Source organism: Neodiprion fabricii, chromosome 5 (assembly GCF_021155785.1).
Source record: "Neodiprion fabricii isolate iyNeoFabr1 chromosome 5, iyNeoFabr1.1, whole genome shotgun sequence".
Classification (NCBI taxonomy): domain Eukaryota; kingdom Metazoa; phylum Arthropoda; class Insecta; order Hymenoptera; family Diprionidae; genus Neodiprion; species Neodiprion fabricii.
The window spans coordinates 11091480-11108483 of NC_060243.1; the positions used below are offsets into that span (position 1 = coordinate 11091480).

The window sequence follows — 17004 nt, forward strand, 5'->3', positions numbered from 1 at the left end:
ATGTAACCCCTTAAGAATGGCAGAAATTGCTAATGTTATTTGTAACTTGAAATTTGTTATTGATAACTTTTTGAAAGTTTGAATCTTGGAATCATCAGTCATACCTATTTATTTGAATGCAAAAAAATGCAGTTTCTCGAAAAAAATTATTCATTGTCGTCATAAAAAATTGATTAATTTACATATACCTGTGTGTATATCTATCGTAGACGATATTTCTTTCGAGGAATTTTTTGATTCAACCTTTTCTAGTAATTAAATCATATTATTATGTATTTACTAGAGTGGTTCAAAATCAAAAGTTTTATTTTTGCTTTTACCTGGCGGTCCCTGAAATGTTCATGTTTCATGGAAACAAGATCCTCCGAAAAATGAACTCCAATCCAATAGGTCACTTTTTTAATTTTTTTCCCCGTAATTTAATACGGGAAAAGCTCACTTTTTGTTAGCGGTTGAAATACTGGTAAAGTATTTTAACGGACAAGATAAAAATCGGTAGTTTTCAGATGACTTTAATGAGTGTTATAATGATGATCACTACGCTTTGTTATAGAGGTTTGGAAAACTTGAATAATCAGCTTCAAGGATTTATCCGTGAATTTAAAAAATATGAAGTGGTTTACGAATATTTTAACTTTTAACGAAAAGTAAAATTTTTCCATGTCGGACGAATGGGAGATAAAAATCGAAACAGCGACCTGTTGGACTTGAGCTGAAGAGCTCATCTTCCGGAAGGATCTTTGTTCTGTCAAGCACTAACATTTAAAGGGATAAGAGCAAAAATATTACATTACGCATCAAGTACGGGAATTGCCTGTTTCGCGCACGAGTTCCGTATACTATTTTTCCTAACAGGTGTGCAAAATTCGAGACAACAACGGATAAAGACGATAACAACAACAATAATATCAAAACGTGTAGTAATACCAACAAGTGCAATATTCTGGTAGAAGACTGAAAAGAAGAGATATAAGAGTAGGCATAGGTATGGATCGAGCACAAGTACCCCCCTAAAGAAATCGCAATAGTAAATTCGTAGAATCCGTGCCATTTTATTATTTCTGCGTCAAATGAAAAAGTATTAAAGTGTTTTTGTTCAGAATTGCATATGTAATGAGGTTGCCACGCAGCACGAAATATTTTAGAAACGTTTCAAAATTCGCGGAAATGTTATATTGTGGGGCCGTCCATTAATCACGTGATCTTTTTTAAGCATTTTTCAACCCCCCCTCCCCCTTGGTGATACGTGGTAAGGTTTAAGACTACCCCCCTACCCCCCACCCAACATCCCGTGTATTTATAGTATCTAAAAAAAATCTAAAATTTTTCAGAATATCTTAGAATATTATCCTAAGCACAGATATAAAATATAATCTTATCTTATTCTGATATTAAGGACCATGATAAAAATGTCTAGATAGAAAGGTAATTAATGAAAAAATAAAATTACACCCCCCCCCCCCCCCCCCCCCCCGCCCCTGTGACATTCCGTGATTTTTGTCAACCCCCCCCCCTTTCAAGCCTCACGCGATTAATGGACGGCCCCTGTACTCAAAATATTTCTGAAACATTTCAAAACTTGGGGAAATGTTATATTGCGCTTGAAATATTTCTGAAACGTTTCAAAACTTGGGGAAATGTTATATTGCGCTTGAAATATTTCTGAAACGTTTCTGAAATACTGGAAATGTTGTATTGCAATTAAAATGTTTCAGATACGTTTCAGAAATAATCCTGAAATTGTGTCAGGAATCTGCAATGTTGTGACATTTCTGAAATGTTTCTGAAATATTTCGTGTCTTGTGGGCTGTTGAACCCTTTTCCTTGTTTGAAATACGTGGACCTCGATATTTGGAGATATATACGTCAAAGTAGAAATCGACCAGGGCATTAAGCGTATTCACAGCGGAATCAGCAGCTAGGCTGCTATCGGGTAGCTTGAAATTTTTGCTCTTCTCCCTCTCTCAACCCTTGACATGCATTTTGCTTTATATATTTTATACCAATAACGTAAGAAAGGGAAAATCGCCGATTCTAGGTAATTTAATAATCGATTGCTTGATCAAACGCAGATTCACCATACTAGAATCAATGGTTATGCTAGTAATACGTAACTCATGTGTAGTCGAATTTTCTTCTCAACGGAGCCCATCTGTTGCCCGATTTGAAGAAACACATTTTTTCCAACATATGCTTGGAAAGTTTAGGTTTCGAAACTTGTGGAGCGTGTGTAAAATACCCTATTTCTGAACAATACGGTAAAATGACGCTGGCGCATGCGCATAGCTGAGATTCTCAATTTTACACACTATGGCTTTTTGGTGCACGCGCAGTTCCCGATAAACTTAGTTTCACGAAGTGACTATAGTACAAGATCCCGACTTAAATCGACCTTCCCTCATGGAGTTTTCTAATTATGTGACATGTACTATCTACACAAAAAATTCACATTGAAGTGGTGAGGGTGAGGTACGGGTGTTCCAGGAATTCAGAACATAATTCATATGAAGCTGTTGAAGTTGATGAGTATAATCATTTTATGAGAGCTATTTTTCCTAATTTTATTTACATATACAGTACTAAAAATATACATCATACATGTTGTATTTGTGTTATGACAAATTTATATACATACATTATATACAAATAAAAGATTTCAATTGACTATACGTTTGGTTGATTTATACAATAATTACACGAATAGACATTTTGTGCGGAAATCGATGATTTTGTGTGACAGGAATTGAATTTTTTCTCTTACTCTGTATAATGAAACATGTGCGCAAATCGTGAAATACATGAAGCAACTTCAACCTCAGGTTTTTCAAGAATTTTATGATGGTGATTGTTGACGATATATTTGGCAAGAACGAGTTTTCTCATGAAAACTAGACGGCTTAACCGAAAAGATCTTCAGGTTTTTGCGTAAGGCATGATCACTTGTTTTCGCGATATTTGATTTTGGATATCTCGAAAGACGACGAAGTTAGCAGCCGCCATTTCGAAACCAGAAATGTGATAGGTCCATCTTGGCGATAAGAACAGTGTCCCGTGCAAATTTCATCTAAACCGGTTCAGTGATTCAATGGGAATCCTGCTTACAAGGAATCCGTGCATCCACTTTTGAAGTACTTGCGAAGAAAAAAAAACTACTCTACCTTCGATATCTGTCGAAAGAACTTGTACGAAATTTCTGACCTTCTCTTCTACTATAATTCTCCTGCCATTTATAAGTTTTCCAACTTTCATGGCAACCCTTGCTATTATCACAATAGTAAATGATAATACTCTTAATTATTGAAACGGAGTTATTGGCTTATGAGTGTAAATGAAGAGTATTTTTCGAGGATCATCGGTACGTCCACCGAACAAGTAAACATAAACAACTACAGTTAGAATTTCTATTCTTCAATGAGGTGCCAAATATGACTAAAACCATCTTTCACAATCACGATTTCATAAAAACGCTAATTTTGTTCTTATATTTGTTACTAGTAGTTTTTTTCTTTTTACAGGTATCCGATAGAGAATTTATCGAATCAAGCGATGAAAGATCAAAAGCGGACAGACTTCTGGATTCATTGAGTTCTTCCGATGAACATTTTACTTTACTTTGTTTGGAAGGTAAGAATTTTTTAAAGTTGAAAAGCCTCGACGGTCCTTTCGATTTCTGTGCAACTGTTTCAGGTATTATCTCAGGTTCCACGTCAACATTATCGATATTACACGGTAGTTTCGGCTCGTATGACTCGCAGGAAGTTTTTTTCACCTCACCAACTTTTTCAACCATGGAACATTCGTTTCTTTCTGTATCTTGTAAAAATTTACACGGCTTTGATTTCTCAACTGCAGGTGTAGGTAAGGCAGTTGCTCTAAAATAATCAAGACATACAAATTCAGGTTACTGGGGTAGGCTTCGTACATTCAATAACCACATAACGAGCGAGTCAAACTCTTAATCCTAAGCGACATATTAAAAAATTACCATTTACCTTGTTTCACGACACCGAACATCTGGGGTTTTTATCGATTTGCTTAATTTTTCCCAAAAGTTGAAATTCTTGCTTTGTATGTTGAAATCTAATATGTGGTAATATCTCAATTGGACTGGTACCTCGCATCTCTTGTAAAAGCAGGGGATAATTTTACGCGCCCTGGTCTCTAAAATATAAATTTAAATAATTGGATTGGTAATTAGAAGAATGTTAATAGCTTGTTTATTACATAAATCAAAGGCAGAATCTTACCTATTGCTTGTGCTTGAGTGAAATTGACGAAAAATTCGGTTACTGAACTTCTCACAAAATTGGGAGATAATATTGCAATTAATCTGTTACATCGTTCAGATATCAATTTCATTATTGCAGAATGTTCGAATGGAAGTCCAACTATAAAGTCTCGATCTTTTCTGCAAAGCTGGAAAAAAATTCAACATCACATTTATTGTAACGATCTAGTTTTAATTAAACATGAAAGGAATATCAAATTGTCAACATTATACTGTACCTTGAGTTCATATTTATCTTCCAGCTTTTCACACAATTCATCGACAAAATTGATGTCTTCTTCAGCGAATAAAAGAAATGCATCATACTGCTGTTTGCCTAAGCCTTGTGGCACTCGCCACAAATCATCTGAAATAAGCAACAAACACGTTAAGTAATAAAGACACTTTATAAAAAATCATATAACCTGGTCGCAGTTTATCTACTCGATTTGAAGTTAAGGTAACGTTACACAGAGTGACATAATACAATGGCAGAACGATACGGTAATGATATCCAGCTTAATATTAAAACTTACAACTATTCTTTAACAATTTTCCGAATTTTAACGAACACTGTGCAAGCCGTATCTAGACCAAATAGACAACGGTGTGAGAAATTATTGAAAGACTTACCGTATGTTATTATCTGTTCTTCAACATGGTTGTCAATAGCATTTGCCGATGTTAACGTTCTTTGGGAACATTGTTTATAGATCTGAGCATCTCTCTCTGTACATATAATTGAAAAAAATGAACCAAATTAAATTAATTTCTCGATGGTTTTGCCTCTACGTATTCAAAATATCATCTAATCTTCAGAGGCAGAATATTTTTTTTTGTAAGGAACTGTTTGATGTCCATGGTTCTAAGTATTTTCAAACACATTATGTGAAGTATTGTCCTTTACAATCAAATCTGTGTTCGTGAAGTTCTATTGATAACAAGTACGATCAAGTTTTAATACCTTCAATTACACCGTCCCACAAAAAAAAAAAGTGGTCTGTACATTTGAACAGACCCACCTACCTTTATGTATTTTGACACGCTGAATCCGAATCTGAGGTCCGTTTGGTACATACACTCTCAAAATTTTGAGAAAAGTGAATAAAACCGTGAAAAATGGAAACACTGCAGTTTTGGTGATCAAAAAAATGTCTAAGTATAAATCACACAAGTTTTTTATGTGATTCGATCCCCTGAGTATAAATCTGAAGTTTATTTTGCCTGTAGGCCCTTAAAAATACAATTAAATTGCAAAAAATCCCTAAAAATTGCATTTACAGTAATAAAAAAATGGATTAAACATGATTAAATTCATTTCTCACATATGGGCTATTCCGCGTCAACCGGATCAGTCATCTCTCAGATATTTTTTTAATTTGGCATGTGGATTGTGTAGGGGGAGTTAGATTTTTGTGCCAAAGCGCGAATCTCATAATGCAAAATTCGATTTTTTATTAACAATAACAAATTAGACTCCCATTTTTTTCAAAAATTCATAACTTCGGAAAAAAATTAGATACAATATTTTTTTTTTTTCAAATTACGCGGAAAGCTCCATAGAATTTGAAAAAAAATACGAAATGTTAAAAAAAAGTTGTTATCAATTGTTTATTTAACAATTAATTTTTCAAAGATTTTTAAAACAGTGACTGACACGATCAAAAAATTTTTTTAAAATTCTGACATGTTCCTTGAACTGTACTACAACCTGTGAATTAATTCCAGAGGGGTGTTTTTCTTCGTTTTCGAGTAAAAAATCATTGAAGGTGTCGATGCGCATGAAATTGCGGCGCGCCGAGTCTCTACGTAACGGCGGGCGGCCGGTTGTCGTCCACCGCTACCCCGCGGCGGCGTCGCAGCGTTATTTTAGAGTCATTTTCACGATGTAGGACACGATTGAAGAATCTGAAAAAAATACTGTACCTTCACAAGGCCTGCTCAAAGCGATAAGTGAAGTTTCAAGAATGTGTTTTTCACCGTTTTTTTATTACAGAGATTCAAAATAACGGTTACGCACCATGAGAGTGCACATAAATGATAATAATTACATAACTTGCTACTTATTTTAAAATAAAAACACATCCTTGAAACTTCACTTATCGCTTTGAGCAGGCCTTGTGAAGGTACAGTATATTTTTCAGATTCTTCAATCGTGTCCTACATCGTGAAAATGACTCTAAAATAACGCTGCGACGCCGCCGCGGGGTAGCGGTGGACGACAACCGGCCGCCCGCCGTTACGTAGAGACTCGGCGCGCCGCAATTTCATGCGCATCGACACCTTCAATGATTTTTTACTCGAAAACGAAGAAAAACACCCCTCTGGAATTAATTCACAGGTTGTAGTACAGTTCAAGGAACATGTCAGAATTTAAAAAAAATTTTTTGATCGTGTCAGTCACTATTTTGAAAAATCTTTGAAAAATTAATTGTTAAATAAACAATTGATAACAACTTTTTTTTAACATTTCGTATTTTTTTTCAAATTCTATGGAGCTTTCCGCGTAATTTGAAAAAAAAAAAATATTGTATCTAATTTTTTTCCGAAGTTATGAATTTTTGAAAAAAATGGGAGTCTAATTTGTTATTGTTAATAAAAAACCGAATTTTGCATTATGAGATTCGCGCTTTGGCACAAAAATCTAACTCCCCCTACACAATCCACATGCCAAATTAAAAAAATATCTGAGAGATGACTGATCCGGTTGACGCGGAATAGCCCATATTGTCATGCACTAAATCCAAATGAAAAACCTGTTAATGTGAATCAATCAGAAATTTACCAAAAATTGTTCAAAAAAGCATAGAAAGATAAGGTAAGGAACGAGCTTTATCGATAACAAAGGAAGTGGAATGTCAACATGATGGCAGATTTTTGCTGGACGCTGAAGAGAGAAATAACGAAGGACAATAAAAAACGAAATAGAAACCCGTTGCGTATGTCATTTGAAGGCAAAAGCGTTCGACACAAACAAAGAACATCTTGAAATCGATAAAGCTCATTCCTTACCTTATCTTTCTATGCTTTTTTGAACGATTTTTGGTAAATTTCTGACTGATTCACATTGACAGATTTTTTATTTGGATTTAGTATATCACAATATGTGAGAAATAAATTTAATCACGTTTAATCAATTTTTTTATTACTGTAAATACAATTTATAGCAATTTTTAGGGATTTTTTGCAATTGATTCATATTTTTAAGGACCTAGAGGCAAAATAAACTTCAGATTTATACTCAACGGATCGAATCACATGTAAAACTTATAATGATTTGTATTTAAAATTTGTTTTTCATCACCAAAACTGCAGTGTTTCCATTTCTTTTTTACATTTTTTTCCACTTTTCTGAAAATTTTGAGGGTGTACGGACCAAACGGACCTCAGATTCGGATTCAGCGCGTCAAAATACATATAGGTAGGTGGGTCTGTTCAAATGTACAGACCACTTTTTTTTTTGTGGGCCGTGTTATTTATATTTGCATCATGTCTTTATTCATACGTTTTGTATTGTTATTAGAAATTGGATACTGGACTACTTAGACTGGTTCGATAATCTTTCAGAGTTCTCCAAATTGAAAATGTATGTTTTGCAAGCAATTTTAGGGTCTCGGTTTTTTTAGACTGGATACTGAGTTATATTTTCAGAACTTTTGGAAAAATAAGAGAATAATGCGTGGTATCTGGTTTCTTCATTTCAATAATACATGACGTCTGATTATATGAGTTAGATAAATGATGTTTAGTACAATCGGAGCGTACAGAAATTTGACCGATTTCTATCCAAGTCTGACGTAGAAGTGGCAATTTCTTAATGGTGACAGTGGACAATTCTTTTTTCGACGTATTTTTTTAAATATAATAAACGTCACAAATTTTAAACATGTCTGGTAATCTGTAGAAATTCAAGGGGTTAAAATTCATTGTTTACACTGATTCCCAAAAGAATAAATATTCACAGTCTGGGATAAGCATTCGGTTTCAAGTAAAATTTATTTTCAAGGAGTAAAGCATAACAGCTGTCGTCTGGCTTTGTATTTTGATCAGGTAGAAGATAATCCGCAAAATAATGTCAAACTGGCAGAAAACAAATAATGTAAATACCTTGGTACATACATTGTAAAACAGTTGAGCAACTGTTTGTGAAGTTTGTAACAACTCTATTTGATGAAGGTGGATCACAAAGTTTTAGGAGAAAGCAGTCAGTGCATTAAAATTAGCATACCATACAGATATTATTGAAATGCAACAATTCATTATTCTTATAATTACCACTAATAACTTGAGCTGAAGTTGAGGCGATGCCAAAAAGAGTGCGTAATGCGTTATTATTGATTGCTAATGATGGTCGAATATAGAACCGGAACTTTACAGATTTGTTTTTCAACAAATTAGTAAAAATTCAACTTACAAAACACATTCAATCAAAAAGGTATAAGGCATTTTGAATGAGAATACCCAAGCAATTGTCTTTGTGTAAAACAAAACTTTTTTGGGGTATTTTTATTCGGTATTATATGTGAGTTGCATTGTTTGCATCATTTTCACATTAACGGTATGTAGGCTTTGATAACAGTCAAAGTAAGTGGCATTCAACACGGTCAGTTAAGACTGACATTCGCTTGATTAATATGAAAAAACACACTCCTTTCATAAAATCTTGATTTATTTTTATTGGAAGTTTATTGTCAACTCCCTCAAGGGATAGAAAGAATAATTCTAAAACGACAGTGTGGAATCAAGACCCGTTTACGCTGAAGTAAGTAAATATGAAACTAATCAATTATCGTTGTCTTTCTTTGATGGTTTCATGATGTGCCTATTTCAATACGTATGACGTTTATTTCTAAAACTCAGTCCGTCACAAATCATTGCTCAACTATTTTACAAAATTGATTTTCCCAGGTATTTACATTCATCGTTCTTCGGTCAGTTTTACATTGTATAGTAGATTACCTTTCATCTGATCAAAACACGAAAGGTAGGCTTCAGATATTATCTTTCTGTCGTTTGAAATTAGTTTTACATGAAAAATTATTTTAGATTTTGAAAAATGAATCTTTCAAGTATCAATGACAAATAAACTTGATTATGCGACCTTACTAGACATATGATCACTACCTAGCTTTGACTTATGATGCTGTAAGTTACTATTTTGCTGGAGATTAGAAATCATTGCATTAACATAAGTTTGTAATTAGGAATGTTGAAATAATGACAATTTCCGAAAAATTGCTATTTGGCAATTTGAGGATTGGTTGGTAGGAGTCATGATTACAAAATAACTATGCTTTACGTTGCGCTTTATGGTGAACAGCTTAGTGATGTTCTGACAATTCAAGAGTTTTGGAATAACAAATTTTTCTAACACTTTGATATGCCAGTGTTGTGAACTTCAACCTGGTGAGTGAATTACAACTTTGGAAACTTTTAATGTCAATTGTAACTTTGAATTCAGATTCTATGTAGCTCGCTTATCAAGGGTGGTAACAATTTTAGTCAAGTGAAATTCCCTGACTTTCCCTGTAAAAAATTCAGAATTTCCTGATCTTTTACCACAAAACTTGGATAATGTTGGGCAGCTTTTACGACAAAAAGCTCCAGAAATTGTACACTTTCAATACATAAATTCAGATTCAAAAATACGTAGTATTGCTTCGTTTCATACAAATAATTAAAAATTGAAGAATATCATTCCCGAAAGTTAACTTAATTAACTGAATTTACGAAGCATAGTTGAAGTTTAAAAAGAATTTATAAAAAAAAGTAAATCTTTTATTGTGGTTCATCATAATTCCCTGACTATTCCTGGTTTCCACAGTCTGTCGTCACCCTGTTATCGATGGTGTTGAAGTATGCACACATTTCACACATAGACCTCATCTACATTGATATACAGTTCATTCATTTTTATAACCCTACACAAACTTCACATATAAAAAAACTTCACCAAGCGATTGAACTATGGAATGCTGTACTTTAACATGGTGGCCACTTTTTTCGGAAAAAAATTCCAGACTTTTTCCTGACTTTTCCTAACCAGTTGTCCAATTTTCCCTGGCTAAAGTTCTTATTGTTTTTATTAGTGCTAGAAGTCCCCAGTTATTAATTTCATTTCAATGAACATTCATTAGGAAATTTAACCATTTCAGGAAAAATTACATGAAAACACATTTAAATATAGATATTAGGGTGGTCCATATTTAGGGCTCCGCTGAATCCTCATCATTCGCCCCCAAAATCAGCTCCAAATAATTGAACAAGAACGCTCCGTTTTTTTTCGCATTCTTCTCTCAACTCTAACCCTTTCCACCAAGACAGTGGATTTCCCAATTTAAAATATACGTATTCCAGCCGCACTCTCAGCATAAATTTTATTGTACGAGTAATTTTTTTTTTAAATCTCTAACCGGGATATTTTAGTGGGCATTGACGCTATCTGATAAAAAATTTGTATTACCATTCCAGGCAATCTGGAAGAATTGTACAGCCTCTAAATCGGACTTTGTTTTTCATTTAGTGGGTGTGCAATTCGTCTGGATTACCTGTACGATGATGTGAAATTTTTTTCAGTAGTAGCACTATGCCTACGAAAATCTCGCAGTTGCAGATTGTTTTAACCGTTTTTACTCTTACAATAAAATACATACTGAGAATATTGCCGAAATTCGTATATTTTAAATGAATAAATCCATCCGTTTGGCGGGAGAGGTTAGAGAGAAAAAAATCTGAAAAAATTGGGGAATTCTTTTTGAATTATTTGACATCGATTGGGGAGGAGGGGGGGTATGAAAAATTTGTCAACAGTCTCAATACGGATTACCCTAGTGTACACATACGTATATTGTACACGTATTATATACACTGCTTGGTATTGTTCGAAATGCCCAAAGGTTTCACTTCTGTTGCATAGAGTTGTGAAACATGTTTTTGTTTTCAATAATGAATGAGAATTTTTTAATGTCCTTTCCAACTGTTCATTAGATGTTTGGTGATCTCTGTTTTTCCGTGACCAAGTTTGAAATTCTTTGACATTTCCATGATTCACTGACCAATTTTTTATTTCCCTGACAATTCCCAGTTTTCCTGGTTTCCCCTGACAGTGCCCACCCTGTTTAATAGCTGTATCCAGAATAGATGAGTAATGCAGACGAAAAGATTGAAGTTAACCATAAAGCATACAAAATATACATAAATTAACGTTTTGAATTGCTACTTCAAACCAGGCATATCTGGTGTAAACAAAAATCTAGATCATAACAGAGCCATGAAACCTTATCAATTTCGGATCCATAGATTTCAGTGATAATTGATTAATTCACACAGCCTCTGATTAGTAGAAGGAAAACATTGCAGGCAGTGTAAGCTTTTATGTCAGAAGTGAATTTGGAGCTAACAAGATTAGTCTCAAGAATGGCAGTCACATAACAAGACCATCAGAACCAATGTTACGAATATGTAGAACATTCGAAATTACCAATGATTCTTTGTGATTCCAATGGCCACTCTTCGTATTAACCACTCAGCAAACTGTGATTACAGCTTGCTGACAAATTCTAGACCCACTGGGCCATCACACTAACAACATAAAGACTGAATCTCCTGCAAACAACTGTAGAGATACAAAATTGGAAAAATATCGGAGAAGCAAATAGTCCGCCTAACATGAATCATCCACTTGAATCAAGGCGGACACGCATAAAAACCAGAAATTGACTGTACCAACCCATTAGAGCGGCTGTATCGTCGATGACGTCCCATCTCTCCAATTTTTCCAACAATGCTTGAAATGTAGCAAACATAAGACCTTGACTTTTCTTCTGTATTATGCTCAAAATATATCCACACGGATCTGACTTGGATGACAGATTGGGTAGGTCCACGCTATCGAAAACCGCCAGTTCCGCCAATCCTCTCCAATCTCTAATAAAGAATGACAGACAGTTAGCAATAGCTTTTCTACGCAAGTGTAATAATAAATTTGAAACTTTCGTTATTAATCAGTCAGGCAGAAGTAAAATAAAGCGGTGGGTTTTCTGGAAAAAAAAAAAAAAAAAAATATTGAGTGAGGTAAGAAAAAAAAGGGCCAAGTTAGTTTATGTTGAGCCAGATTATGTTGTAGAAGGATCTTGGATACATAGGTCTTGTATTAAAAACAAATATATGATGCCAACGTTTCGACTCTCGGATTGGAGTCATCCTCAGGACAATCTTTAATACATCTATCAAAAAACAAATACGTACAAATATCTTGCTCGTGATGGCAAGAATGTATGATAGAACAACTAACCGTGGCAAAATTTCAATCTAGGCTTATCCATAATACGAAGGGTGGCCTCGTATTAAAACACAGATACAGAGAAACGGGATGAACATGCCCATCACGTGCTGAAAACCTGAATTAGAACGAAACTTAATGATATATATAATTAAAATATGGATGTCGAGTAAGGGAAACTAACCTTGTATTGCGTAATCAATTAATAGACAAACTGAAAAAATGTCAGTCTATAAAACAGTGCCTTGTTATATCAGTTGTCTCTTCTTCCTTATTTCCCATCGCTCCATTGAAGTTATTGTTGATAAAAACGGCGAACCAATTTCTGTCCTAAGGTTGTTACGAAAAGCGAATTGGATACAAGTAAATAGAAATACATTACTTGTAGAGAGTGAACATAGATCATAAGGAAGAAAATAAATAGAGACATAGAAAAAGTGTAAGACAAGGTAGACCAGTAAACTTTGACTGGTTCGCCGTTTTTATCAACAATATCTTCTTGGAGCAATTGAGAAATAAGGAAGAAGAGACAACTAATATAATGAGACACTGTTTTATAGACTGACATTTTTTACTTTGTCTCTTAATTGATTATGCGATATAAAATTACTTTTCCTTACTCGATGTCCATATTTTTATTATATATATCATTAAGTTCCGTTCTAATTCTGGTTTTTAGCACGTGATGGGCATTTCCATCCTGTTTCTCTGTTTCTGTTTTATTGTAAGGCCACCCTTCGTATCATGGATAAGCCTAAATTGAAATTTTGCCAAGGTTAGTTGTTCTATCATACATTCTTGCCGTCACCAGCAAGATATTTGTACATATTTGTTTTTTAATAGATGTATTAAAGATTGTCCTGAGGATGACTCCAATCTGAGAGTCGAAACGTTGACATTATATATTTGTTGTTAATACAAGACCTATATATCCAAGATCCTTCGGTAACATTCAAACCACGAGGTCAAGATTATTTCTACATGAGCTAGATTATATGAATAACCTTACCACAAAGTTGAAAATTTTATGCGTTGCAATTCATTACCTTGGCAATCCGTTGTCTGCTGGCAAGCATTTTGTAGGATTAAGTAACGACGAAATTGATTCTTTGGTCGTATCCGAGAGAGCAACAATTGGCACCGTTGAAAAGTCCGTCATAGCAGGATAAGTTAACCTCGAAATCTCGTGATTTCCGTCTTCTGAGCTTCTGATCGTACACTGACACTGACTGATAATTAGGCCAAACAGTCGCGTATTTTCATCTCACGGAGGTTAACCACAGAGCTTCAACATAGACCTGGAGGGAGTTTCTTCTTTTTCTTCCGTGTGACTATAACCCCGAAGAGGATATGCCAGGATACTCCTTGTTTACTCCTGAGTTGTCACAAGAGTTTTGATAAATGTGTTTCTTTCGCAGTAATTGCTTAACGTAAAAGAATGATCCTCCAAGGCGTAGTCCAAAGAGTATAAATGCGCGTGTGTTAATCAACAGGTGAGTTTCCTCCCACCTTACGATTTGGACCCAGCAGGTGGTTTGCGGCTGGGGAGAGAAGTGATTGCACAGACAATAAAAATACTGAAACGAACACAGGCATGTATATAAGTGAGATATTCGAGTAGGCGTGCATTAGTGTAGTTGTAGATTAAGATTGTTTTCAACAATTGAGTCTGTCATGACAAGGATCGCTTGGAATGAACATTTTCAAAACAGTTTTTGTAAATTGGTACGAGTGTTACGTCTCAGCCGATAACTACGGCGGCGCCTTATCTTACTATCGTGCAGTTACCATAAGAGAGTGTTATGCACTCTTACCATAGTTCTTAACCCAATACCGACATACACCGTTACCATCGTAACGTGCAATTCTGTTATATCGATACTTCTCACGCGCCACATTGCCCGTTATTTTATGAGGCAAGCTCATATCCGTGAAGCATTTCACGTATATACAATAATTTACGAACTCAACTGTAACGACTCAAAGTAATAAACACTTGCGATAGATTTCAATGTCATTACCCAGTTAAGTACCCTCGTAGACTAAACGGGTATTACTCATCAAATTCCGAAATTCAAGTCCCGAGTCATTAGTGCTAAGTCACATGCATTCATTACCGATGTAACATTTTTATTTATGAAAGTTATTGACACTTAGATTGTTGAAAACGAAACCGAGATATCGTCATAGAAAAAAAATATTTGCTCAATTTATTGCTCTAAAACACATTTCCTCACCGAGGACATAAAAAAAAGTGTGTGTGTCAGCTCCGACGCACGACTGGAGTTTACTCCTTACGAACGATAATTATGATATATATCCAATAGAAAAAGAGAGTAAATGAACGCATCTTCCAAAATGATAAGAGAAACAAACATTTATCTGTAATTATTCGGATTATTTATATTACTTCAAAAATTTCCAAATTTTGAGTGCATATTCGTAATAAGTGACCGCAAAAACCCCTGAGTACCAACTTTCGCTTTCGTCAAGCGACTTTTTGCGTTTTGGTCCGCCATATTGAATCCACCATCTTGAATTTCTAACTTTTGAGTGCGGGTTCGTAATTGGCGACTCCGAAAACTTTCGAGTGCCAACTTTCGCTTTCGTCAAGCGACTTTTTGCGTTTTGGTCCGCCATATTGGATCCGCCATCTTGAATTTTTAACTTTTGAGTGCGGATTCATAATCATCGACTTCGAAAACCCCTGAGTACGAACTTTCGCTCTTGTCAAACGACTTTTTGCACGTTTGGCCCGCCATATTGAATCCGCTATCTTGAATGTTTAAGTTTTGAGTGCAGATTCATAATCAGCGACCCCAGAAACCCTCGAGTACAAAATTCAAGTCGATAGTAAGTAGGGAAAAATGTGTACCGCTAAGGGTGAATATAAGTAATGAAAATAATATATAAATATAAAATATATTAAATCAATTAATCAAAAATAATAAAAACCCTAAATAAAAGATGTAGGTGTTCGTATTTGAAATGTATATTATTCATAAATGTAAACGATAAGCTTACCAATTAACCGCATCCATGTGTTTTTCGGATTCTTCTTCATTATCATCTAAATCAATTTTTTCCATATTTTCAAATATTTTGACGTGATAACGTCACGTCTTATAAATTCATCCGCATGCACACAACACACACGTACAGACATGCGCACACATTCAACTCTCAGACCAGAGGTAATGAACTATACAGTGAGACTACGAAGCACCGTACAAAGAGAAGACCCCGAGTATAGGATACGTTGTGTAATGTATTCCATCTCATTCTTTTGCACGTTCAACATATATATTTGTCTCTTTCTATAACGCCTCAAGTTTTCGGGTTACACTTGATTTTACTCCTCATATAATTTCCGTACCGGGCCCTATAACTCAAAGCGTTTCTTAAGGAGTAAACTCCAATAATAAAAACAATGTTCATCTCAAATAATAATATTCTTATTGATTAAATATTACTAAAATATTCGAAAATAAGTGGTTATTGTATGTTAAACCTTTTATTGCACTACGATAAGTACATAAAACTGATAATCAATTTTAAATGTATGTCCTGCAGGATAAAATCATTCCCTCACCGTGTTACGGATATTCAGTTTATGATTGCATGGAATGAGATTTGTGAACGTAATCTCAAGTTTTTAAAACCTGGCAACACTTCTAATATGTCAACATGGCATTTTTTTCAACATTGAAATGACTTTGTACAAAAAAGCATTTGGTTGAAATTATTTAAGAATTACATTTTTTTTCTCATTACGTATATAAAGGTGAATCATTAGGCGTTCTCCACCAACTCTGCAATTTATTTTTATCCTCTCGGATCTGTTATAATCAGTTACGTAGTAGTACTACTTTCTGTGAATTTTTTCAGATTTTTCAATTTACTCGTTTCGGAAATGGTTTTCTTCTAAGCCCATATATCATGGAAGTTTAAATTCGGGCAAAAAAATTTTAAAGTATATAAGTTGAGTTTTTCCATGAACTATTTAATGCAATACATATTATATTTTGGATGACATCAAAAAGGCTATTTTTAGAGAAAGAAATAGATTTTTTTTTCATTCAATGCAACATCTTTGATTTCGCTGTAAATTTCACAGGCTATTTGGCAGTGTATTGGGAACTTATAAAAAACTCGGCATTATGGAACTCGACGTTCTTGCCGAGTAAAAAAAATATTTTACCGAGAAACGAGAATTAAGTCTGAGTGTTGAAGGTGAATTAATCTGAATTTCACTCTTTCATGAACTATTTAATGCGATGTATATTATATTTTGATAACATCATGTATCGCAACATGTATATTATTAAATAATTAATGGAAAGGAGAAACTCAGATGTACCTTAATTCAGCATTCTCGGCAAAATGTTTTTTCTACTCGACAAGAATGCCGAGTTCCACGATGCCAATTTTTTTGTACGTTCCCAATACACCGCTA

At 34.5% G+C, this 17004-nt stretch overlaps 1 protein-coding gene across 2 annotated transcripts; it reads right to left on the reverse strand.

The window, feature by feature from the left end:
* Nucleotides 1-2547: 2547 nt before the first annotated feature.
* Nucleotides 2548-14193, reverse strand: LOC124182640 (myeloid differentiation primary response protein MyD88). 2 transcript variants are annotated; one of them, XM_046570158.1, is made up of 7 exons: nt 13595-14190; nt 11997-12193; nt 4901-4996; nt 4507-4634; nt 4248-4416; nt 3993-4161; nt 2548-3872 (listed from the first exon to the last, which is right to left on the reverse strand). In XM_046570158.1, exons 1-7 carry the CDS (start codon nt 13705-13707, stop codon nt 3449-3451), a joined length of 1296 nt encoding a protein of 431 aa, XP_046426114.1. In that variant the 5' UTR covers nt 13708-14190; the 3' UTR covers nt 2548-3448. The 2 variants fall into 2 exon arrangements, with proteins under 2 accessions (XP_046426114.1, XP_046426115.1); XM_046570159.1 differs by having other exon boundaries at nt 3735-3872; nt 3986-4161; nt 13595-14193.
* Between the last annotated feature and the right edge of the window lie 2811 nt (nt 14194-17004).